The sequence below is a fragment of the Balaenoptera physalus genome (genome assembly GCF_965194825.1).
Source record: "Balaenoptera physalus genome assembly, chromosome: 2".
NCBI lineage: Eukaryota > Metazoa > Chordata > Mammalia > Artiodactyla > Balaenopteridae > Balaenoptera > Balaenoptera physalus.
The window spans coordinates 113,332,642-113,343,083 of NC_138883.1; the positions used below are offsets into that span (position 1 = coordinate 113,332,642).

General features: G+C 52.3%; 1 protein-coding gene across 4 annotated transcripts in view; it reads left to right on the forward strand.

Moving 5' to 3' along the window:
* Nucleotides 1-6,046, forward strand: part of CORO2B (coronin 2B) — a gene marked incomplete at its 5' end in the record, with an annotated part of 142,619 nt that extends 136,573 nt beyond the window's left edge. For 3 of the 4 annotated variants that reach the window (XM_082450954.1, XM_082450952.1, XM_082450953.1), the window contains one exon: nucleotides 4,081-6,046. In XM_082450954.1, coding sequence (XP_082307080.1) covers nucleotides 4,081-4,212 — 132 coding nt within the window. In that variant the 3' untranslated portion in view covers nucleotides 4,213-6,046. Of the gene's footprint in view, nucleotides 1-106; nucleotides 1,809-4,080 lie in introns of those variants that run through there. The other variant, XM_082450951.1, reaches the window with a different exon arrangement.
* Between the last annotated feature and the right edge of the window lie 4,396 nt (nucleotides 6,047-10,442).

Genomic DNA, 10,442 nt, shown 5'->3' on the forward strand with positions numbered 1-10,442 from the left:
CATTGCCTCTGACCCCAATAGCTAGAGGCTGGGCTATGGTAGGGATATTGATGCCCCTCAAACCCGCGAACCCAGAGTTACGTGTCCCCTCGTGAATCCATTTCAGAATGTCGCTGTCATCTGGAGTTATAAATTCCTGGCTCATGGGGAAAGCCAGCCTCATGCATTACAGCACTGCTTTCCTCCCTGGCATGGCAGCAGCAGCGGGGTCTGATGATTTCCTGTTTTTGTGGAAGAGGCTGTGTGTTGATGAAAGTACTCTTTGTACCATTTGGAAAGGGAGCAGCTCATCAGGGGTAACCGGAGCTGAGCCTTGTCCACGCCCCCCAGAGGCCTCTCCTTCCAGCCACACCCTCGGTCCCTGGCACCAGCGTAGTTCAGCTCAGCCAGGATACACGGAATGCCCACCATGTGCCAGGCACTGGGCTTGATGCAGCTGCAGTGGAGATGGCTGCAGGGACCCACCTGCATTTGGATCCTAGCTCTCTCATTTCCTGGCTGTGCCTGAACATGTTTCCTGACTTTCCTAAGTCCATTTCCTCACGGTAAAATGGGGATATGAAATGCTGTGAGCATTAAAGAGACCATTGCTGGGCTTCCCTGGTGGTGCAGTGGTTGAGAGTCTGCCTGCCAATGCAGGGGACACAGGTTCGAGCCCTGGTCTGGGAAGATCCCACATGACGCAGAGCAGCTGGGCCCGTGAACCACAGTTACTGAGCCTGCGCGTCTGGAACCTGTGGTCCACAACAAGTGAGGCCGCGGTGGTGAGAGGCCCACACGCCGCGATGAAGAGTGGCCCCCGCTTGCCACAACTAGAGAAAGCCCTCGCACAGAAACGAAGACCCAACACAGCCAAAAATAAATAAATAAATAAATTAAAAAAAAAAAAAAGAGGCCATTGCTAAGTATCTAGCACTCTTCCTGCTCACATTAAATGCATAAAGAGGCTAACTGTATTAGCTCTCAATTACCATGTAACAAATTACCCCAAGACTTAGGGACTTAAACCCCAAACATTTATTATCTCTGAGTATCTGTGGGTGCCCGCGGCTCAAGGTCTCTCATGAGGGTGTGAACCGTCAGCCAGGGCTGCAGTCACATCTGAAGACTCACCTGTGGAAGGATCTGCTTCCAGGTTCACTCACTTGGTTGCTGGCAAGACTTATTTCCTCACAGGTCATTGGACTAAGGATCTCAGTCCCTCAAGGGCTGTCGGCCAGATGCCTTCCTCAGGTCCTTGCCATATGGACATCTCCACAGGGCTGCTCACAGCATGGCAGTGAGGAAGAGAGGGTGTCCAAGATGGAAGCCACAGTCTTTTTGTCAACTCCCCTTGCAAATGACGTACCATCATGTCTGCCATATTCTATTCATTTGAAGCAAGTTACTAGGTCCCGTCTACCCATGAAAGGAGAGAGTAACATGGGGCCATCTTACAGGCTCTCTTGTCACACCAACTTATAATTATCACTGTTATTCATAAAAGTAAGACCATTCCTAACCTCTGGGACCTCACAGTCTTAAAGGTGAAATTGGCAGGTAAATTGATAATTGCTATAAAATATGTTTATGTGCCATTACAGAGGGATGTTCAGATTTCTAAGGCTGGATGAGACCATGTGATCAATGGGATTTGCTTCAAAATAATCACGAGGAGGGTGGTACAGGGGAAGTAGGTAAGAGTAAAGCCGAAGCAAGAGTGGTTAAGACTCCGTGCTTCCATTGCAGGGGGTGCAGGTTCGATCCCTGGTCAGGGAACTAAGATCCCGCATGCGACGTGAAACGGCCAAAAAGTAAAAAAAAAAGAAGAGTGGTCACATGTTATTTGCTGAAATTGGATGATGGGTACTTGTTTTTGTTTTCCATTAAAAAAAAAATTTTTTTTTCTTTAAGTACCTTGAGAAGGTAGACATAGTTGAATTGCTGCGATAGCCCAGGGCCATAACAAGAACCTGAAGTTGGTTCTAGTACTGGGTGTGGAGAGGCAGGGTGAATAGCAGTTACAATGAGTAACCTTTAGCTATGGATTTGTCTATATCAATCAGAATAAAGGACCTGGAGAAATATTTTAAAGGGTCGCTGAGCAGACAACACAGATGCCATAATCTCTCTACACTACAGCCTGGATAGTTTGCTTGTTGGGAAAAAAATTTTGCTCAGAGCCTGTTACTCTGGTTTTACCCACAATTTTAATCAGCACAGAAGACTGGAAGCAACCAGTGAGATAATGGGGCTGTGAACAGTAGACACATTGGTCTAAGTGTGAAGAGACAACAGGTAGCTTGACACGGGAGAAGACATCGTTGTACAGCTCTGTAATTTTACTAAAACTCACTGAATTGACTTAAAATGAGTGAAATTTATGGTACATGAATTACACTTCAGTAAATCTGTTTTTTAAACAAAAGCGGATCCAAAAAATTATACAGAGAAACTTTGAGAACTTGGAAGGCACAGGAGTGTGTAGAATCACTTAGTGCAGGGCAAACACCATAGCATCCCTCTGAACAGATGTAACCAGGACTGGTTTGTTGGTTAATAAAAAGAAAAAGTCAGTTAAAGGAGAGAATCACAAAAATGATATATATATATTCTTTAAACAATTTATTTTCATTTAAAATATAAAACATATACATTCATTCCACACGTTTTGATGTAGGACCAAGACCTTTTCTTTGAGGACGTCCCAGTTGGGATCTGCTATGTCTTTGTCAAATAAATCACACTTTAACTCCAGTTTCCAGTTTCAGTTTCTTTTAGGTGGAACTTAAAATCAATCTGAAAACAAAGCCCTTGTTTTTTCAAAGTTTTCCCCAGTTTTTGGTTTTTTTTTAATATTTATTTATTTATTTGGCTGCTCCGGGTCTTAGTTATGGCATGTGGGATCTTCGCTGTGGCATGTGAACTCTTAGTTGTGGTGTGTGGGATCTAGTTCCCTGACCAGGGATTGAACCCAGGCCCCCTGCATTGGGAGCGTGGAGTCTTAGCCACTGGACCACCAGGGAAGTCCCTCGGGGTTTTTTTTTAAGACAGGTTTATTGAGGTGTAATTGACCTACGGTAAAATTCATCCTTTGTAGTGTACAGTTCCATGAGTTTTGACATATGCCTACAGCTGTGTAACCACTACCATACAATCAAGATATAGAATATTCCCCAATCTTTTATGTGTATATCATCCACACCTATTTCAGTTACAACTTTCTTAGCACCCCCTTCTTCAGGATTCACGAATGCATTCAACTTAATTTTTATAGAAACAGCAACTCTCTTTTTGTATTCCTATTGCATCAGTTTATGTCATATTTAATTAAACTATGCAATCATTATACAAAAACAGATGCAACTCACACTAGGCAGTTTGAGGACCAACACGACTGCTTGTTGGTAACTTTCAGCTCAAGTGTGTGGGGTCCTCCGGGAGCCTGTGGAGGCTGTGTTTTGCGGGCGTCAGTCAGTCTGTTTTATGGAAGAAATGGAGAGGCTGGTTAATCCAGGGAGCCGTCTAAGCGAGGGTCTGTCAGATTCCCGTGCTTTGCTCATGGCCACTCCAGCGATGGCTGGTGCAGACCTTGGTGCCCTGTGCTAGTCCCCTGTCAGCAGGAAATAAAGCTGGATTCCATTCTGTATCCCGAGCTTCGTTAAGAAGAGAAGGATGCAAAACATTTTAGAAAGCTTTCTATTCCGAGTGGTAGGTAAATGAAGTATTCGGTTTGAAGCCCTAAAAGGGTGAGCTTGGGTTATTTGGAAAACTGGCCTGTGTGGACCCATCCCTTCCTCAGTGACCCTGGATCAGTGCCCGAGGCGGGTCTGCATATGCCAGAGCTTTTCTTCTCTGCCTCACGGTGCGGACTGGGGGTGGACGTGGGTGGGAGCCATGAGCTGAATCTGGAGAAAGGAGAGCGGCAGTGACCTGAGTCACCTGGGACACCGGAACGGGGGAGGGGTGGGAGGCCTGGGCCAGGAGGACAGCGGCTGCAAGGGGCATGGGGGTGGAGTTGGGGGTCTGGATGCCCCCTCGAAATGCCACCTTCTCACCTGCTCTCTTCGGCTCACCGGCCCCCTCTCTCACCCACCCCAGCTCCTGCGGATGTTCTTCCGGCAGCAGGATGAGATTCGGAGGTTGAAAGAGGAGCTGGCCCAGAAGGACATCCGCATTCGGCAGCTACAGCTGGAACTGAAAAACTTGCGCAACAGCCCCAAGAACTGTTAGCTCCCCGGCTGAGCTGCTTTCTAAGCTGAACTCTCCGTTGTTTCTACTCGTCCCTTAACTTCCCCTTCTCCGGTGACCCCAGAGACAGAGCCAGGACTGGAGCTGGGGGAGCGCCTGAGGACCCCACCTGCCACCTCAAGAACTGGAAGCTGACCTTTGACCTCTCGACTTCATGCTAACAAAAGCCCCCAGCCTCTCCCGGAGACCCAGGCTGGCAGCCCCTTCCCCTGCCACCCCAGGAGCCTCGGCTTCCCCTTGGCTGGCAAAGACCTCGGACCCCCCGAGGGGTGCCCTCAATGGACCAGGGAGCGGAGGGGGAAGCCAGGACCTCAGGAGACTTAGAGGTTGAGCTTTTCCCCTGCAAAGGGGGCTGCCAGGACATCTCCGTGCTCCCTGCTGGGGCTCACAGCGGCCCTGATGGACGCACAGTAAGGGCTGGATTGCCGGCATCTGCTGTCCTCCCTCCCATCCACCACCTCCCTCTCCCCCGGCGGCCCTGGAAGCCCACTCACCTGACAAGGGTTGCAAGCAGCCCAGCTCCTTCCTGGCTCTTGCCCCCTCTCTCTTATCTTCAGGGAATTAAGAGGATTGCTCGCCAAGGCCAGAATGCCCCCTTGCTTTCCCCTGCTGCTCTTCAAAGCTCTGGCAACACCCTTCTCCCATTGACTTTGTGAAGCAGGCAGGGTAGGGAATCGTGTCTCCATTTTACAAGTGACAAAACTGAGGGTTGCAGTCGGGTAGTGACTTCACTAAGTCACCCAGCAGATGAACAGTGGACCCAGGACCAGGACCAGTGGTGTGCAGACCGCAGGCCCGGACCCTTCCCACTGCATCAAGATGCCAATCCCACGGGGGCATCACCAGGGCCCAAGTCTCTGTGGAGGAAGAGGACTGGGAGCCTCCCAACACCAGTAGTGCCAATGTGTCTCACTGCCCGGTCGAGGCTCCTCACACTCGGTGCCCCCACGTCCTCCTGGCCCCCACCCTCTGCTCCTACCCCCCAGGGGACGCCCTCTGAGATGAGGCCTTTTCCTCCTGGAGGCTGAGGCTGAGAAGGGTGGAGCTGGCCCCGGGGCGGCCGAGCAGGGGCCTGATGGCTCCGAGGGCTGCTCCGCGTGCATGTCTCGGCCCTGCTCTCTCAGTCACGGTCAGCCTCACAGTTGTAGGATGACCACAGCCCCTCACGTGGGGGTAGCACTTTAAAGTTTACACAGCCCTTCGACACTTGGGATCCCATCTGAGCCTCACCACGGCTCCCAGAGGAAGGGAGCATTCTCCCCAGTTTGCAGATAAAGAAACTGAAAAGCAGCCCAAGGTCACAGGACCCTGGGAGATGCCACATTTCACTTGGTCTTCTACAATTTTCTTTTTTTCCTCTTTTTCTCCCTTCATTTGTCACTACCTATGGAGTCCATGAACACTGTTCTTAGAAAAGTCACAGTTTAGGGGTGAGATCTGGCCCAGGCATCAAGAACTGGGTGTCCACTCTTCTCTCTCATTAGCTAGGACCTACTAGATGCATTGTGCTTCACACTGCTTGTCCCACGGCCGCCCTGCAGAGCATCCATCCGCGGAGGCGGGGCTCCCTAAGCCCCCCCAGTGACCTGGGCAGGGAAAGCCCCCCCGACCCCTTGGGCTTTTCCACCCTCTCGGCCAGCTAAAGCAGGGTCTCCTCACCCCCCAGACCCCGCAGCTAGACTGTGTAAGCTCACATCTCCTCTTCCCCACACTTCTGAAGCTTTTTTTTTCTTCCCCATTGACCTTTGTGGTCTTCTGTGATTATTTATGCTGCCTCCTGAGGATAGAATTGAAATAAAATGTTTTCAACTTATCAGACCCGGGCACGGCCGGCTCATTTAACCTGGGAGGTTCCTGCTCTTGGTCACCATGGTATCTTGATGGTCAGCTCCCCGGCCACAGCTCCTTTGCTTTAGTGGAACAGCAAATCACATGTGTGTCTACAGATACAATTTCACACTTTCATCCACCTACAGCAAGGCTTCTGAACCTCAGCACTGTTGACGTACGGCGCCAGATAACTCTTTGCTGTGAGGGCTGTCCTGTGCCCTGTAAGCCGTTTAGCAGCATCCTGGCCTCCCAGTGAGATGCCACAGCACCCCGAACCCAGTTGTGATAAACAAAAATGTCTCCAGGTATCACCCAGTGGCCCCTGGGGTGTCAGAATCGCCCCCAGTTGAGAACCACTGTTCCACAGTTACTCAGTAGGCATCTGCTGTATGTCCAGCCCTGTGTAGGGGTCTGAAGGACACCAGTGTTTCACACTGGAATGGTGCTTCGCAGTTTACAAAGCACTGTTCCACGTATTTGACTCCTTTGATCTTCCCAACTCTAGGTGGTATGTTCTAACTGTTCCCGTTTTCTAGAAGAGCAGTCAGGTCCAGAGTGTGACATGCTCAAGGTCATTTAGCGGGTGTAATGGAGAAGACACACAGGGACGAGGATCTTCTGAGCCCAGAGCCAGAGGAGGCACGTGCTCCCGGTCCTCAGCCAGGCTCAGCGCTGGGCAGGGTGTCTTCTGGGCAGAGGGCTGGGGCCCATCGTGAGACAAGGGGCTGCCAGGCTGCTGGGACACCCTCACTCTCTCACCCAGCCAGAGTTGTCACGGAGCAGAGTTGACAGGCTGCAAAGTGGACAGACATGTGGCAGTGTGGACAGCACAGGAAACTCAGAAGAGCCAGAGGAAAGCAATGAAAGTCTTAGAAAAAAGGGCAGGAGAGGAAATGATAAAAGGCAGTGGAAGACCAGTGGGTAGGACACCGGGACAGGGAGGGCGTGGTCCAGGCCCAGCTCTGCCTCTGACGGGCTGTGTGACAGGAAGAAATTCACTTCTCCTCTCTGGGCTTCACTTTCTCCATCTATTAAATGAGGGGATAGGGACTACCCTGGCGGTCCAGTGGTTAAGACTCCGTGCTTCCAATGCAGAGGGCATGGGTTCGATCCCTGGTCGGGGAACTAAGATCCCACGTGCCACGCAATGCAGCAAAAAAAAAAAAAGAGGGGTTAGGAAAATTGGAGGGTCCATTCCTGGTCTAACACTTGAGTTTCCACTACACTAGTACTTGGAAGAATGGGACAGATCCCCAAGACCACCCATTGTCTAGCACGAGTGATACAAACAAGAAGTATATCAGGAGAAGAGAAGCAGCAGGGTGGCTTCCTACAGGACTTGGGTGCAGAAAAGCACTTTAGCTAAACATGAATTTGAAAAAGACACTCCTGGAGTTTCTGCTGTAGATCAATTCACAGTCCTGGGCTTGAAAGAAATGCTAAGGTCATTGAGAGTTTGGCCTTCGTAAGCTCCTTCTCCGGGGATGCCAAGGAAGGTGGGTGGAGCTGGGTCCTTGACTGAGGCTTCCTCCCACCTGGGCCCAGGGGAGCAGGTGAACGCACAAGGTGATCTGTCTCATGTGTGCCTCTGTCCCACAGGACCCCCAATTCTGAGCCCAACTGGGCAGCTCTTTAATCATCACTTATTATGGCAGATTGTCCAAGGTCAGAGTCGAACGTGGTTTCTCTCCAGGCAGCCCATTTCCCAGCTGCATTTGTTGATGAACCCATCAGTTGCTTGTTGGTTGTCCACGTGTCCTTTAGTTCTTCACATACCAGGACGTGCTCCATGCCTCGTCTGTTACGCTGATCCTGCTGACATTTACGGCCTTGCCCACCACGTTGCTTTGATTATTGTAACCATATAGGAGAACAAGGCCCTCTGGCTCTTTGTACCCCTTCCCACTGCCATGTTCCCCACCAGGTGCTTGCTCCCTTCTTTTCTCCAGGTGAGAACATCTTAGGCTAAACTCCAGACCCTTCTCTTGTATGGAGAGGTCCCTCTGGGTCATGCCTAGAATTCTTGTCTCACAACCCTCCACATACCAACACCTACCTGGGTTTTCACCTCAGCCTAACACACCCTGAGTGGCTGGATCTACTCAGTACTGGGCGCTGGAAACCCAGAGATGGGAAAGAACCAGGCCTGAGGGGCTGCAACCAGTGGTCCATCTATGGGTATTGTGTCACCCAGCAGGACACGGAGCCCCTGGAGGCTGGGGTGAGTTCCATCCTCTGCCAGGTTCCGTGTGGAACAGGCAGCTGTTACAGATTTGCTGACTCCCAGATTCCCTTCAGCCCTCCTCCCGAGAGCCCAAGATGGACTTGGGCATTTTTGAACTCTCTCCTGGCACTGGGCAGACATCCCAGACTGCCAGTGGACCGTGCAGAACGTGGCTGCTTCTTCACTGTGGAAAATGCCTTCATATTGCAAACACCTCCACCACAAGGGCCCTGTCCCTTAGCCTTCCTGCTTGGAAGGGCTGCACTGACAGGGCTGTCTGGAGCAGAAACAGACACTCACCTTCACCACAGGAAGCGTCACCAGGTCCCTGTCCTCTACCCCTGCCCTCCAGCCCTGCCCCTACAGGCCACCAGCCCAGGGACGGGGGGATGCAGGCCCTTGGAGCAGGGAGGGGAAGAGGGCGATGCTGACAGAAGCTCCTCATTCTCTGTGCATGTGTGTTTCTATTTGGGAACAACCTGCAGACTGCCTTCCCTTAGAATTTTAATTCAGTAACAAACACGAATGGATCAGCCTTTGCGAGAGAAGGTGAGCATCTACAGGGTCGGGTCTGCAGAGTTCTACGAAGCTCCTGTCCCAGAGCCCCTCCCTTATAGCTGGCTGTCCCATTGCCTGGAATCCCCCCATGAGCACAGTCCTTTTGGGTTAAGCGTTGCCCTTATTGCCAGAGCCCTCTACCTATACACATCCCCCTGGGATTGGGATGCTGACGTGAACAGGGTTGAAGGATCGAGGAAAGGAAACAAGGGGGCAATGAAAAAGGGCGGGCTCAAGTGGGAGGAGGGAGATGGCGACACTGAAGACAAAGATCTTGGATTTCAAGGTCACAGTGACTAAGGCAAGATTCAATGACCAGGAAGTTTGCTAGGAGCTTGAATCCAGCCAGCAGGTGGCAGATTATGGCCTTCTTATCAAGCCCATTTTTTTGGAGCTGGGTCCCTTCTGTCACCTCCCACCTCACCCCAGAATGAATAACCCAGCCATAGGCACGAGGGCCTCGTGGCAAAGCAGGCACACAGAAGAGCCAGGGTCTGAAATGCCCCAAATATCAAAGAAGGGAGGCTCAGAAGGGGGCAGCAGGACCCTCGCTGCCCCAGGTCCGCTCTCTCCAAGGAACGGCCAGAGGAGGGCGCTCACCTCGCCTTCCTCTGAGGCTGCCTGTTCTGAATAACTGGAAGGAGGCTGGATCGGGGTTCCTGTCCCAGCCCAGCCCCTGACCTGCTCTGTGACCTTGACCGGCTCCCCCCTCCCTGCCCTGCCCAAGGGACAATGGCGGGGAGGGGCCTGGTGAGTCTGCAATTCGAAGAGGCTGGGAGCTGAGGAGGTGGCAGAAGGAAGAGCCGGGAACATGAACGGAGGGAAGAAAAGGCAGGGAAGGAGGAGCAGGGGTCTGAGCCAGACCTCTGCAGCCCGGTGGTCGCAGCCTAGCCCAGGCCTGGTGCTCACCAGCTCTAGCCCCTCGCGGTCTCCAGGAAGTTGCCGATGAGAGAAATGGGAGCTGCGTCCCAGGCAGGGATACAGCCCGGGGCAGAGGAAGAGGGGTCTCGGCCAGACCACGGAAGCCCTGAATCCTTGCCCCGGGAGGCTGGACGCCACTCAGCTGAAGCAGGAATGAACCCCTCCCTCTGGCTGATGCAAAGGGAAGGGATCAGGGGCGGCCCTGAAACAGGGAGCCAGGCGGGGGTGGTGGTTTAGTGGTGAGTGGGGGAGGAGATGGGGAAGGGGTGGCTAGGGCACTGGTCGGGGCAGACTTCAGGGTGTTCATCTTAGGTGAGGGTGGAGGGGGAGGGGAGGAGGGGAGGAAGGGGATGGGGAGAAGAGGGAGAGGAAAGGGGTCTCGCGCGGAGACCTCCCAGGAACGGATCCAGAGCTGGGATGGGAGATGAGTCACCCCCTGCCAACAGACCTAGGCACCTTGCTTTATACCTCTCTTAAACCGGTACCATCCCAAGCGAGGGACCTAGGACAGAGCTGGCTGCACCCTGCTTAACAAGTGACCTTCAGAGGAATGGCTCACAGAGGAATGGCCGTTCTTAACTCCGTTGGGTTCTTTTTATCACTAAAAGAACTGTCCACCCCTTGGGGCTGCTTGGCACTGTCCTGTGAAAGTCCCCCACCCACCCTAGGGTCTCCCACC